Source organism: Trachemys scripta, chromosome 7, assembly GCF_013100865.1.
Source record: "Trachemys scripta elegans isolate TJP31775 chromosome 7, CAS_Tse_1.0, whole genome shotgun sequence".
NCBI classification, from domain to species: domain Eukaryota; kingdom Metazoa; phylum Chordata; order Testudines; family Emydidae; genus Trachemys; species Trachemys scripta.
In genome coordinates, this window is record NC_048304.1 from 58,455,251 (window position 1) to 58,470,765 (window position 15,515).

The 15,515-nt window shown below is 47.8% G+C and overlaps 1 protein-coding gene across 1 annotated transcript in view; it reads right to left on the reverse strand.

The window, feature by feature from the left end:
• Nucleotides 1–15,515, reverse strand: part of ANTXRL (ANTXR like) — an 85,674-nt gene that overhangs the window by 58,965 nt on the left and 11,194 nt on the right. The window contains exons 2-9 of the mRNA XM_034775893.1: nt 6,308–6,379; nt 6,109–6,180; nt 3,785–3,866; nt 3,644–3,677; nt 1,401–1,480; nt 949–1,017; nt 689–769; nt 524–584 (exon numbers count right to left, since the gene is read on the reverse strand). Coding sequence (XP_034631784.1) covers nt 524–584; nt 689–769; nt 949–1,017; nt 1,401–1,480; nt 3,644–3,677; nt 3,785–3,866; nt 6,109–6,180; nt 6,308–6,379 — 551 coding nt within the window. The remainder of the gene's footprint in view (nt 1–523; nt 585–688; nt 770–948; nt 1,018–1,400; nt 1,481–3,643; nt 3,678–3,784; nt 3,867–6,108; nt 6,181–6,307; nt 6,380–15,515) is intronic.

Below are 15,515 nucleotides of genomic sequence, written 5' to 3' on the forward strand. Positions count from 1 at the left end.
GTAACCACCCAAAGCCTAAATCCCTTTGCCTTTCTCTTAGAATTCGGTTCCTAAGGACCAGATCCTCAAAGCCATATAAGTGCCTAAAGATACAAACAGGCATCTAATGGGGTTTTCAAAAGCACCTATGCAGATGGGATGCCAATGGGAGTAAAAAGCCTAAAACCCTTTGAGGATCTGTGCCTAGGTGCCTCTCTGTAGACACCTTTGAAAATCTGGCCAGGAGTTACTTTGGAAAATGGAACTTAGCCTCCTAAGTCACTTGGGTGCTTTTGAAAACACTACCCCAATTCCTACTAATTTCAGTTTCCTTCGGTGGCTTTGAAAAGCTGAGCCTATCTCTACATTTGTAGCTTCCTTCCTAAGCTGAGCACAGACTCACTGGGCCTTATCTAAAGCCCAGTGGGAGACTTTCCATTGACTTCCATGGGCCTTTGGGTCTGGTGCTTTTGTAGGGAGCTATGAGACATTTTTGTAATTTCACTCTAATTTGCCATCTCATTGGATTTCAATATAAGCTCACCTCCTGCACAGACACTGGATGGTTCAGCTGCCAGGATCTCAATACAGGATTTCTTCAGAATCTAAGAGATGAAGATAATGGGATTTTTGATCATCGGTGTTCTTTTGCCACTTAACAAATGTGGGAAAGGGCGCGTTTCTCTCGGATTCGCAATACCCCACTCACCGAATCAATAGTGCCTCTTAGAGCATAAAAGCCGCCCGTCACCGGGAAAACGTGATCAATACTGTCAGCAATTGTAGACAGCTGCAAAGAAAGACCATCATAAATGTACAAGGCAAACAAAATTGCAGCATCTAAAACAGCCTATTTGCTGACAGGCAGAGCTCTGACAGGTATGGATTTATGCACTGGTAATTAAGTAAATGACCTCATCTGATGCTGTTAATGAGTGGGGAGAACGAAAAAAAAAGTCCCAAAATTACCTGAGTTTCATTAAAGTCTTTCACTCCAACACAATAAACGATAGCTCCGAGGCTTCTGGCTCTGTCAGCCTACATGAAAGACACCATTACATGCAAAGCCAGGTAAACTGGAACCAAGAGCAGATGCTCACAAGTTTGACACGAACCACTTAGTGTATGTCTACACTGCAATTAAAAACCCACTGCTGGCCATGCCAGCTGACTTGGGCTCGGGCGAGGGGCTGTTTAATTGCAGTGTAGGCATTCAGGCTCATGCTGGAGCCCGGTTTCTAGGACCCTGCAAGGTGGGCGGGTCCCACAGCTGAGGATGCAGCCTGAGCCGAAACATCTATGCCGCAGTTAAATAGCCCTGGGAACACAAGGCCAGGTCAGCTGGTATGGGCCAGCCATAGGTGTCTAATTGCAGTGTAGACATATCCTTAGCTACTTGGGTAAACTCAATGAGGACTTACTTCTTTTTCTGCATAATAAAACTGAACCTCTTGCAACTCCCCATCTGTCAGAGCAATAATCACACTAGCTGTCCGGAGTCCTGCAGGGGTGAGAGTGAAAATGGCTGGGATTAGGTATGGATGATACAGAAGCTTTGACAATGGCTAAATAAGTTTAGGCAATGCATCCTTCTTTGCTGACAAATGAATACAGAGCTCTAAGGCTCAGCTGATCTAAAATGACCACAATGCAGTTATGCAATCTACACCAGCTGAAGATCTGACCCAGAACAGCGTGTTATGAGCCAAATCCTACTCGTCTTCATCACACAAGCAGCACCAGGGAATCAGTGCGAGTCAAGAGAGTACTGCTCCAGCAGCACCCATGCACAGACCTCCCTGGAACCTGCTGCCTCATGTCAGCCCTCTTTCCTGCTTGGATCCCACTGAGGATCCTACAGTGAACCTTGTGGTGGGGTGAGACCAGAGGGAGAGGGGATGGGGGAATCGCCCCTTGACAAGCATTTCTGAGTGTGGCCATTGCAGAGAAAGGCAGCAGGGATCTGTGGTTCAGAGGGTTCATTCATAGAAGGGGATGCCAATTCCTGCGCCATGACAGAGCAAGCTGGGGTGATCTCCCTAACGCATCCTGCCATCCCAACGCCTCCTCCTGCAGGTCAAAGGGGAGCAATTCTCCCCCACCAAGTGAGTATAGTGAGCAGGATTTGTGTGAGAACTCCTGCATTCCTTGTGCAAGAATGCTCCCTGAAGTCAGTGGGGATTCCATGGGTGCAAAGGATGCAGGAACAGGCCCCGGGGACAAAATTCACCCATGCGTGGTGATCCAGCACATGGCTGATGCACCCCTTACATCCCACCTAGATCTTCAAAATAGGGTTTAAGGGTTGTGCCGGCTTTGTTCCAAGCGAGTTTTAGCCACAGTGAGTAGCCCAGTATACAGCAGAGCAATATACAGCCAAATATAGCGCTCTAGCAAAATTACTCCCAACTAGTACGTAAATTGTGGCTCAGTCAATTAAACACATCCGATGTCACTTCTTAAGTCCAGCAGTTAAAATACAAGCATTTGCTTTCTGGGCAGCGGGGGAGACCAGGAATGTTGTTTTTTAAAATAATTTCTTTCTGTTTCAAATGTCTTCCCAGTATTACTGGAAATTAAAGAGCCTGATGAGTTTTGACAGGTTTCTTATGCCGTGCAGTCCTTGCCATGTCATGTCATAGGCATACACATGAAGCCTTAAAGGTGACCTGCAGCTGGGAAAAATGGGTCTTGATCTCGCTTTTTTTTTTTTAATAGTTGAAGAAGTCTGGAAAGATCGTTGCTGTTATTTTATGTTTTACATTTGTTTTTCTTCTTGGTATTTTACTTTAGCTATCATGTCGACACTTTTTTTTCCTGGAAAACTAGTAGGTTCATTGACTGAATGAGAGGAGAGGCCATTTTTATGCAGGCTCTTCAGATCTTTGTTTTTCTAAACACCTGCTTAACTCAAATACCAGAGAAACACTTGGGAGAAGGGCACTTTTGTTAAAACCCACCACTAATTCAATTAGGAGCCTAGTGAGCGCCTAACCCATATCTCTGCATCCTCCCAGGAGACCTCCAGCAACATAGGGAAGAAAAGTCTTGACATCCCTGATATAGCCAAGGTAAAAAGCAAGCAGGAAAAATACATTCTTTAAATGTTAAGCCACCTTTATGCACAGAATCAAAAAAGGACAAAAACATATTCCCCACCCCCATGTTAGGTTACTTTTAAGTTCAGAAGGACAGACAGCCTGATCCCAAGCCCAGTGAAATCAATGGGACATCTCCGACTGAATGCAATGAGTGTCAGGTCGCACTCGCAGCAATGCTGAAGGTCAAATGAGAGTTTTGGGTACATCAGGCAGATAGGACTGGGTGCTTCAAAATGGAATGATACATGTAAAGCCCAATACTTCTAGACTGCGTCCAATCAGCTGAACAATTACTAGGCTCACTGCACGGAGTACTGGGTGCAATTCTCCAGCCTGTGTTATGCAGGAAGTCAAGACTAGAAGATCTCAGTGGTGCCTTCCGGCCTTAGAATCTATAAATTTGAAAGCAGGGCTTTAATCAAACTGGAATGGAAAGACAGTGTAATACTAGCTCCTCCCCCAACATTTCTTTCTCCCACGGGCTAATTACAGGTCATGCTGACAACCCCATCCTTCCCAGCTTCTCAATGGAAATAAATTATGGCAGTGATAAGTGTCCCTACCTCCATAGTTTTCATGGTAAATCTGTTCATTTGCCTGCAACAAAGAGTAAAAAGTTATTATCTCTTTTTAGGTCCAACAGGGGCAAGAGAAGCAGAAGTTAAGAAGTATAAATCAAAGCAAGAAGGTTCCATAGTGTGTACCCTTTTAAATCCTTCATGCATGAATGTATCTCCTCCAGGCATTTCAGACTGAAGAATCTCAAGCCCCCGTCTTATGGCTTCCCTTGAAAAGAGAAGAATTAAAAAAAAAATCTCATTTTTCTGCTTTGAGACATTCCTGAAACCCAGCAAGATATGCAGCCCCCGAGAGCACTTGATCAGAATAGAACAATGCACCACCACAGACACATGAGCCAAAGGGTCAGGAATCCAACAGTATCACTACAACCCAACATTCTGAAAGCTGCCCTGCACCCAATGGCATATAGAAATGGATTCAAGATATAACGTCATGGCAAACACATTTGAAGGATCCTGTTCTGTGGTTGCAGTGGGGGTATATTGTAATTAGGGATCAGACCAAATTAAAAAGAAAAAACATATAAATTCTGGCAAACTTCAATCAGGGTTGAAATCTTCATTCCAATGGCCCCAATCACTATAAAGTGCAAACCAAAACTCATGATTCGGACAGCCCTCAGGGCTGGTTAAATCTTGAGTTATGGTCTGACCCAAAATAACGATAAGAGGCCAAAGTGTATGAAAATAGCGTCTGAATGTTGTGGGCTTCGGCTAGGTTGACCAGACAGCAAGTGTGAAAAATCGGGACAGGGGGTGGGGGGTAATAGGATCCTATACAAGAAAAAGACCCAAAAATCCGGACTGTCCCTATAAAATCAGGACATCTGGTCACCCTACGGCTTCCTAATCTGGCCCAATGAAAAGTGATCAACCCTTTTTCGCCCTGATAAACATCTGGAGCACGAACTGTTCCTTATCCTGGGACAGATTCTGATACTGTCACTCATCTTGAATAGCACCTTATTCCATGAAGGGTTCACTCAAAGTCCACTCATGGAAGGTGCCACTCAACATGAGGGTATCAGAATCATAGCTGTCTGTGTATGTACAGCGCCTAGTGCAATAGGGCCCTGATCCTGTCTTGAGGCCACTAATAACAGCAGTGTGGAACAAAGACCCCAAAGGAAGGACCTAGGAAGCCCAAAAGTCAGATGCTGTGGAGAAACATTCATAAACACCCGGAACATTCTCCCCAGCCTTCGTTTGGTGATCCAGCCATTTGGGCAGCACAGTAATAAACAGCGAGGCAGTGTGAGTTTTTGTGGGACAGAGGTGAAATCTGAGGCTCTGAGAAGGGATGTCTCTGGGGCGAGGAGCGCATTCTGCCCTTTCAAAGTGTAAGATGAGCTGAAATGGCACTCGGAGAATAGCATATGGCAGGGGAGTTAGATCAGGGAATGTTTTAATGCCAGTATCCAACATCGCCACAGGGTTAGCATCGACCTTTCACCTTGCAAAGGGCAAATCCACCTGAGCAAGGTAAACACAAGCTAGCTCTGGCCCCTAGACACCCACTTGGGGCCTGATCCGAAGCCCAGTGAAGTCAATGGAAACACTCTAGTAGGCTTCAGGGCCAGGCCCCAGAAGATGCAGAAGAAGGATCTGGGAGGCTGTCTCCGGATTTCGATTAGACTATTCCAATCCCCCTCTCCTCCCTTTAAGAGGTGCTTCAGACTGACGTAGGCACACAGCATTACCAGCACCGGACACATAGGGAGAGATGGCCAGTGTGACATAAATAGCGGAGGGGAGAGGGAAACAGACTGTGTGAGGGCAAAGTTCAGCCCTAAGTCAATCAACAGAGAGAATTTGGTTGCAAAGGGGGGCAGAAAAAGGGAGTTTGCTGCAGTCTCAGATTCTCCCCTTTCTCTCACTGGAGCACAGGATGGAATTCTCTTCTGGCTGGCTTTGCAGCAGCATGGCGTTTGAAGCAGATGGTGCGACTAGGAAGCACTTCTTGCAAAACAATACCCAGCCATATCTTTTAGCAGTGGTCCAGGACCATGCAGGATTAATTGCTGAAATGCTTTGGACTGCTCCTGGAGAACACTTCAGCACTTTATCACACAGTGTCTTCTGCATGTGGCGCCAGGGCCTGCTCTCTCTTACCCCAGAACTGCCCTTCTGAAATCAGTGGGGTGGTGCTGGTGTACCTAGAGCAGGCAACTGGCTTCCGGATTGCAAGCGCCGGGCTTGCCTTAGAAATGCAGCTTGATAGAGCTCTGGCGCATTGAGCTATCTGCTTGCCACAAGGCTGCAAATGGGATACCAAAGGGCTGTTCCTCATATGGCCTTCGATTCTGCTCTCAATGGAAGCGCCGCAATTGATTCCAATAGGCACAGGAGCAGATCCGCACTAAAGACTAACATTATCCAAGTCCTGAGCTCTTGCAGTTGTTAAGGAGTCCCTAGCTCTATTGGGCTGAAGGAGGTGAAGTACTTACCTGTCTTCTGTTAGCTTCATGATCGTAGTGCCTCGTGAGGAAAAGACAATGAAGGACATGCGCAGCATTGGACTGAAACAGACAGAACAAATCCACATCACACACAAGATTGTCTCAGCATGTTCGGCAGCCTCTAAGAAAGCAGCAGGTGAAACACTATGTATATTGTAACTGAAGTTTCCTCTTGTGAAAACTTTACCTTATAAACTTCTCAGCCAGGCTCTCGACAAAAGAGTAGATCTCTGTCCAGTGGTTTCTGACACTTCCAGACCTAAATGCAAATTATAACCAGTTAGGCTAATTTCCCCCTGCAGTGGAATTGACTGCAACCTACTGAATATTTAGGATGGGATATTCTAAGGCATTTAGAATCAAATCAATGGGAGTTGGGCAACTAACTCGCTGAACCTCCTTTGAAAATACCACCCTTCTACAGTGCAACAATTCCATTCGACATTTTAACAATGTGCCCAGTCATGTTCCCATTGAAATCAACGGCAAACTCCCACTCACTTAAAGGGAAGCAGGATTGGGTCGTAATTATTTTACTGTACATAGAGTATTTTAAGCCACGTGAAGAGAGTGTTCTGCCAGTTGTTTTTATTCATTTTTACAGTATAAAAATTCCTGTCCCTTTTTTAAAACTGTAATTTCTTTTTATTTTATTTTGCTAAGACTTGTGATGAAATGAAGGATTTGCTTTCCCAGGGTGCAATTCTGCTTTCAGAGCTGCACTGAAGAATCTCAGCTTTGATTTTCTGCTCTCCCAGCATGTATGGGAGAAAATATCCATGGATTCCTGCTCATTTAGGTAGAGTGGACTTTCAAAGTAATCTGGAGAGGAAGGCTAATATTGTGGCTAATGTACAGGGCTAGTCCTTGGGAGATCTGAGGTCAATTCCTGGATCCACCCCAGACTTCTTATATGACCTTGAGCAAGTCTCTTAAAAGTCTTTGTGCTTCAGCTTCCCATCTGTAAAATGGGGATAATATCACCTCCAGTGTCTCATCCATTTAGACAGTAAACTCTTTGGGGCAGAGACATACTAAATGTATGTACAGCACCTAGCACAGTGGGACTTCTAGGTGTTACTGTAAAGCAAATAAGAAGTACATTTCCACTGTATGGGTCAGAGAGGAGTATTTTTCCCCTATGTTGTAGCAATGAACATTTTCAGACCATTATAAAGTCTCTGAAGGGTGAGATATCAGAGTGTTTAGGAGCCCTGCCTTGGACTCTACTGTCTATCACACTTGGATTCGCTCTCTTTGCCGGGCAAATTCATGTGTTCCATGTCCCAGGCACTGAATCACAAGCAGAGGAGATGCAAACCACAGGCAGAAAGTTACATAAACAAACAACAACATCTGCCAAAAGATCACCAGAGCAAGGGCTTATTAGACCATGTGAATTCCTCTGCTATGCAATTGGGAAATACAAGGATGTAACCAAACTAAAGCATAACCACCACCAAGCAAGACATGATAAACTGCTCTCTCCCTTAAGTGCTAATCTTATTGACCTTAGCCATTGTGCTCTGCCAGAACATGGAAAAAGTAGGCATTGACAGAGGAAGCATGGTCCAGTGGTTAGGATGCACACCTAGGATTTAGGGTTCAATTCCCCACTCCACCACAGGCTTTCTGTGTGATCTTGGGCAAGTCATTTAGTCTCTCTGTGCCTCAGTTCTCCCTCTGTAAAATAGGGGTAATAGACTGGTCCTATCTCACAGGGGTGATGTGAAGACAAATCCATTATCAAGGTAATGGGGCCATGTAATTACCTAAGATAGACAGAACGGGCCTCCTTATGTAGCCCTGCCCCTATGATCACATGCTATTGTTTTCTGGGGGACCCATGCCTCATTCACTGCACAAATCAGATGCCATGTAGTAAACGAAATAGCAGGCATCACGTTGGACAGTGGAGATACAAATAAATGTTGCAACGAGGCACGGCCTCCCAAGCTAGGAGCTCTGCCGCGGCGCATCCTCGAGATCAGATTCCACATGGGACCTATATGCTGAAAGAGAAATTCCACTCCACCCCCGCCCCACATGCATGTGCAGTGTCACTAGAACAGTGGGGTGGTGCTAGTGGAGGAACCCTTTTCTGTGAATTAAAAAATGTATGTTCTTCTGACTCCATTAGGCTCCTTTGAAAATCCACTCTGAGCAATGATAGCTCAGCTAAATCCAAAAAAGATTTCCAATGGTCTTTGCAAGGAACAAGCTTACCCATGCCTCAGTTTCTTCATGGGTACAATGATTCTGCCTTCCTTTGTAAAGTGCTCGGAGAGCTACTAATGAAAAGCACTATCTAGGAGCTAGGTATGATCCCTTCTATTATTAGTATGTCCAATTTAGAGACTATTTCGGGCTGGATTTCAAGTTTCTACCCCCAAACCGCTGTGGGGTTAGCGCGATTTGAAAAGAATGATCGCAACAGATTTTCTTTATTGTGCCAAAAATGTATCTTTTTCACCCACTGCCTACTCAAAAATAGCGGAACTGTTTTTGCTCAATCTTAAAAAAAAATTCACCCCCTGGCAGAGAACAGACCTGTAAATATCAGCCTGGAAGGTGAAAGCTGGAGAAATTTTTCAGCTACTGAAAACAGCCCACTAGAATAGAAATACTTAAGCAAGGCAACCTTAGTGCTAGGCATTGCTATGTGCCTATAGTGAAGGCCCTAGTTCTGGAATTCGTATGAGCATGTAACACCAGTTGGAGTTTTGCGCACCTAGGGGCATGTGAATGGAAATGACTGTGATCAGATTCATGCGGGGGAGGGGGGATTAACTCTTAAAAGCAAGTGAGATCTGTTGTGGGCTGGAGTCCTTATATTTGACGCTCCCAGGGAATCGGCAATGCTCCAAAAGGGGTTTGTGCCAGATCCCTGTGCTTTGCCACTAATCGGCTGGAGGCGGTCCAAAAGGCAGCGGGTGTGAGGCATCCTCCATACAATGCGTCCCTTACTCCATCCCTCCCACCTTGAAAGCACCGCTCGGGCTAGCTGCAAATAGGTGTCAGGAAATCCAACTGCTTGGAAATCAGCTGGTGGATGCCTCCAAATAAACAGCGCCAGAGGAGTGTTCAGCACAAAGTTAACATCAAAGGATCTGCTCCACTCATAGTTCAGACTTGTCATCTCTTGCTGTGTGTGATGCCCCAGTATGGGCGACATTGGTGATGCCAGACCCACCAAAATCCGACTGGAGCAGACAGCTGGTCTGCAAGGGCCGGGCTAGGTAAGAACCCGTTTGTTTCCTATATAGCATTGTTTTTGCCATGTCTTTTTGCTTGCTTTTTCATATGTAAGTCTATACAGATGTGTGTATGTGTGTATTATATATATATATATATCCTTATTTGTTACCCTAAAGGCCTGATCCTGCACCATTGTCATCAATGACAGTTTTAATACAACTAAGAACAGGGCTTACAATGGTAAAACATTTGCTAGACTATGCACTAAGGCCCCATTCTGCAAGGTGATGAGTGCTTCCTGTGAGGACCTGAGCACCCTCAACTCCAGCTGAAATCACTGCAGTACTCAGCAGCTGCCAGATGTGGGTCCTTAGTTCTGCAGAATCAGTGACATTTTTCTATCAGCATCTAACAATTGCAAGGCAAGTCTTAGCTAGAGTGTCTGTCTGAGGCCAGCAAAACCCATTCTGAACCCATCTCCTGATGCCCGAGGATAGTGAAGGGGCAGGCCTTTGAAAGATGCTTAGAACCACAAAGTAGGTGTATGTTTTTAACAGTGAGAATGTTGGATTCTCCATCACTGACAACTTTTAAATCAAGACTGGATGTGTTTCTAAAAGCTCTGTTCTAGGAATTATAATGGGGCAGTTCTGTGGCCTGTGTTATACTGGAGGGCAGATGAGAGGATTACAATGGTTCCTTCTGGCCTTGGAATCTATGAATCGATGAGAGTACTGCAGGTATAAACATAGGCCCAGGAAGTAGGGGTGCGCAGTGTGCAGCACCCCCAGGTTTTATGCAGGGCCACTGGCCCCGCTCCCAGGGCTCCACTCCCCGGCTCGGGTCCCAGGGGCTGGCTTCATGCCCCTCTCCCCAGCCACTGGCTCCGCTTCCGGGGTCCTGCTACTGGCCCTTCAGCCAGGACTCCGTTCCCCAGCCACTGGCCCTGGCCGCCGGCCCCACTACCTGGCTGCTGGCCCTGCACTCCACTCCCCAACCTGGCACCTGGGGCTTGAGACCCGGCCACTGGCCCTGTGCCTGGGGCCCATACCCAGGGCCCCACCCCCGGGACTCTGCTCCCCGGCCTCTGGCCCTGTGCCCAGCCCCACCCACCGCTCCCATGCCTCTGCTCCCGAGGCCCCGTGCCTGGCCCCATGCCCGGGGCTCTGCTCCTGGCCCCACACATGGGGTCTCAATTGCTGGCCTTTGCCTGGCGCTCCGCTCCTGGCCCCACACCCACTCCCAGTTCTGGTCACAACCTTGGCCCCCTTACCCCTGTCTGGATCTCCCCTCTCCCAGACACAGCCCTGCTCCCAGCCCCAGTTCGGGGAGGCAGGGGGTGGAAAGGGGAAAGGGGGCTGGCTTTCAGCACCCCCACTGCTAAAAATGTTCCAGCGCCACTGGGTATAAATGGACATTTGCACATCGGGACCTGCACTGGAATGTTGGTGCTTTAGGCTGTTTTTGTCAGTCCCTTAAAATCATTCAGGCCAGGATCAGAGTCTGTTAAATGAGCAGCAAATGAACACTGGATAACTGCCACTGACAAGGCTGGATTATTGTCTTGCGATGCCTGAGCCATCATCGCCTCATAGAAAGGTAGAGCTCCTGGCCTGTCCAAGCGCCAGACCATCAGCGAAATGACACTGTTCTCACAGGCCTCCAGGAAAGAGCCAATACAGAGTCAAGTTCCTGAACGCTGGCAATGGAGCCAATCAATGCTGAGCATGCAGAACGGATGGCAGGGCTGAACAATGCAGTCCCTAGCCCCACATAGACCCCAGTGGAAGGCATGTGGAGATGCAGCAGACATGAAATCCTGCTAGTCCCTGGCCTGGGGATTTGGACTGGTGGTGGATCATACAGTGCATCTGTAGATCACTGCTCAGAGTGTTCTGGGTCCCTCTCTGTGCTTGAACTAGAGGATGAGAGTCTGTTACAGCCTGAGTCTCCAGCTCAAGCTTTAGACTGATGCTTTTGGCTCTGAAGGTCCCTGGTTCACTCAAGTGTCAGCCCAGGTGAGGTGGTCACATCAGCCAGGCCTTAGGCCTGATTGACTCCCCCTCTCTCCCCACAGGGAGCTGTGGCGACCCAGTAAGTCGATATTCTCTGTGGCTCATGGAGACGTATCAGTAAAAAAGGCCTGGCAGTGGCAATGCTGTTCCCCAGGCCACCATTGCCCCATTCCCCACTACGCCCCCAGAGCCAGCTCCTCAGCATCTCCCCACCCCCACAGCTCCCCCAGAGACAGCATATGGGCCTCCCCCCGCATGGTGCACCCAGAGATGGCTCCTTGGCATTCCCCACCCCACAGCTCCCCCCAGAGATGGCTTCTGGGCCTCCCACCCATGGTGTCCCCAGAGATAGTTGTTGGGCCTTCCCACCCCTCAGTGTCAACTCATGGGCCTCCTCCCTCTCCCCCGAGAGCCAGCTCCTGGATCTCCCCACACACACCGTGGTGCCCCCAGAAACAGCTTCTCAGCATCCCCACCCCATGGTGCCCCCAGCCAGCTTCTTGGTGTGCCCCCTCCCCTACAGCATGCCCAGAGCATCCCCCCTCCCCCACGTGCCACACATGGAGATCCCCAGGGAGGCAGCAGTGCCCCCCCAGTTGGTAGCAGTAGCAACCAGAGCTCCTGTGTCGCTGCCTTTCTGGGCAGGGGAGGAGACTCGCCCTCACCCGCAGCAGCAGCCTATCAGCCAGGAGGCAACATTTTACCCAATGTGTCGGGCACAAGGGGTGCTTTGCCCCTCCCCCCAATCCATGCCATCCATGGCTGAGGCTCATGGGGGAGCAGAAGATGAGGCAGTGAGCAGCTGCTGTGGGCAGTGACGTGCCGGAGGAGACATTCCGGGTCAGGTTCTGCTGAAAATCCAGAGTGATCCCAATGAAATCACAGGCTAATGTGGCCGGGACCAGATTAGGATCAGGCCCAACGAATGCAAAACCCACAAAAGCCATGCACTGTGAGTGAGCTCCCCATGCTGGGAGCGCTGTTCTGTTACACAAGACACAAAAAGAAGAGTCAGCAAACCACAGCCTAGCAAAGAATGCACTCCCTGTCCCATCCGGGAGCCCTGTGCAGCAGCTGCCTGCCTGAATTTCCCACTGATGCCTCTCTGGGGAAATGGGGCTGAGGTGAATCAGCATCTGAGAGGGGTGAAAGGAAAAGCTGTGATAACCAGGGCCTAATTCTGCTCCTGCTTCCACCGCAGTAAATCAGGAGTGACTCCTTTTAAGTCAATGTAGTTTTTATATCCATGTCACAGCTGGGGTGACAGTTATCACAGACAGGCCTGCATGTCCATAGGGATGTCTGTGAGACAATCAGGTGCGAGACTGGGTGGATCACAACAAGAGTGCGACTCCTCAAGGGGTGGTGTAAGCCAATTCCCACCTGAAACCAGATGGGCAAAACTGGCACAGAAGAGGTATCATTCATGGCCGATTTACAGCAACATGCAGAAAAAAGAGGGGCTGATCTCTGCTCCAGCCCCCACACCCCTCTCCATAAAGCCATCTTTGCCCCCTCTACCTCTGCTTCTCCTGAGAGGCGCAGCATAGAATCTGCGCTGGAACGTATGTGACTCAAGATAGAGGCAGGGGCTGCCCTGAAGAGACCAAGTAGATCAATAGGGTACAGTGCATACGAGTGCCATAGTTTAGCAGTGAAAGTGGATGCCCTGGGTCTTGCTAGCTAGTAAATATTCCCAATACTATCTGATCATCAATGATGAATAGGACACACTTAGGAACAGGGACTGTTTCTGCAGATCATCTATCCCATCCCCAATCCTCTGCCGTTAAAATCCATTGCTAATCTGCTTTTGATATCAGTAAATGCAGCATCAGGCATGTAATTCCCAGCACTTCATGGAGGCTAGCTTTAAATGTCCCAAGCAATGGACTTCCATGTGGACTTTCATTCCACCGTACAATAGATATCAATGCCGGGAAGATTGTGCCTGAAGTTTCCTTTGATTCGTTTCATCCCATTGCTCCTAATTACACCCCTCTTGTGCTACTTTAAAGGGTCCCTCTTCCTGCTGCATTTACAGCCAACAGATACATATAAATGGCAGTGCCAAAGCCCTCCTCTCCCCTACTGAGGTTGAAAACTGGAGGGGAGGGGGGGCGGTGAAGCAGGTTTTTTGCTGAGTTTCTGCCTATTTGCCTATATCTATAGGGAGGTGCTCCAGGCTGAAGGCAGAATTCCAGGATGGTCTCAAAGCAAGAACGGACTCCACTGTTCTAACCCATTGTTCTATAGACGTGCTGGGCTTAGCTTGGGCCATTGCACTCCCGGAGCGCAGTACCTGCTTACCCTGGGGCTAAAGCTGGCCCAGCCCGTCACAGGGATGAACATGTGTCTCAGTAGGGCCCTTTGCTCTGAAATCTGCAGCTTGGTTGTTATTTGGCGAGAGCTAATTGCAGCCACAACCACATTCTAGACAGCAGGGAAATTCTGCACATCGGTATTAGTGGCTCTGGAATTAAAGCAAAGCCTCAGGGCACTGAGTTTGTTGTGGTTTCAGACATGCACATGCACATCCATCCGTCCCATGGCTCTGTTCTCCTGAGCCAGCAGAGTATCGGAAGTGACAAGACTCCTCCTCTCCTGAGCACTGGCCTGGAAAGGACCCTTTGTGGATGGATCACCCAAGTAAGAGGAACCAGCATTTGTATTCCAATAACATCTAGACACCCCAGCTGAGATCCAACTGTGCTATTCGTAGGAGACAGGCCCTGCCCCAAAGGGCTTACAACGTAAATAGACAAGACAAGGGATAGGAGGGGGAACAAAAGCACAGAAAAGAAACTCGCTGAGGGTCAGGATTCGAACCCATATCTTCTAGGGCCCAGTCCAGCAGGCTAGCTGCTGAGGCACACTGCCTCTCAAGGTAGCTGTGTCCAAAAGGTTTTAAGAGTGGGACCAGTGCCAGGCTAGGACACTATCCCCTCACTGAGAGCTTTTCTCCCATGAAATAAAATGGCTGTAAAATTACCCAGCTCCACATTATTATCTACTTTGTGTGCCTCCCTCCAAACGCTGCCACTGGTCTGATCACTATCAGCCTGACCATGTGACCAAGCCAGCTCCCTCCTGCAATTTTCCCGACATCTAGCCACAGAAATGGGCAGTGCACGGGGAAAGGAAACCCAAAGCCAGACACGGAATTTAGCCAGTCAGCCCACTACTGGTCTTAGAACTTTCGCTATTACCAGTACAGGGCCTCGGACACACAGTTAAGCAGTTCTGGTTCTATTCAGCAAAGCCAAGGCCCTTACTCCTCGCTGCTCTCCGTCACTCAGGAGGCACTTCTACTGACTGGGAGGCAGCAAAATGAGGCACTTCTGCTGAGTGTAATGTGCAACAGCCATGCTTCTTCTCTCCATTTGTGCATAAAGGACCCAGTCCTTGCATGCCTTGTGCAAATTCACATTGTGAGATTCAGGCATGCAAGCTCACACCCAGAAGTGATAACTCACTCCCTACAACTATATGCTTATGGAGCATGACCCAAAACCCACTGAAGTCAATCGGAGTCTTTCAATTTACTTCCTTGGCTACGGCTCAGGCTCTTACTATATAAAATGCAATTCCATACAGATATATGCCTTTATTTAAATATTGCAGAAGAGATGCTTTTTTCTTCACTCTTTTAGTTATACACGTGCCATATAACAAAATCACTGTTCATTGGTTCGCTTTGTACTGTCTTTAAGCTTTTTCCTTTTTGGATTTAATTGGTTTTTTTCTTTTTGCCAAAAGGCAGCTCTGCTTGTGTAATATCGGACAAAGTACAAATAAACACAACCTGCTTCCAATAACAAAGTTATGTCCACAACAAAGCAAACATTTGGCAGAACTTGCCAGCTATTGTCCATGGTTACATAAAATCTAAACATCAGCTACACTATACCCCAGTGAAGAAAGACAGATAGGAAAAAATACCAGCAGATCAGGGTTTGATAATAATACATAATATTGCCTGCGGGCATTCAGATTCCTTGAGTCATGGGTTTTTAACACCAGAAGGGACCACTGTGATCATCTAATCTGACCTCAAACATAGTGATATATTTGGTATAAATGACTAGGTCAGATTATGAGAATCAGAGAGAGAGAGGCATAGATAGATAGATAGATAGATAGATAGATAGATAGATAGATAGATAGAAGGGATGTATGGGG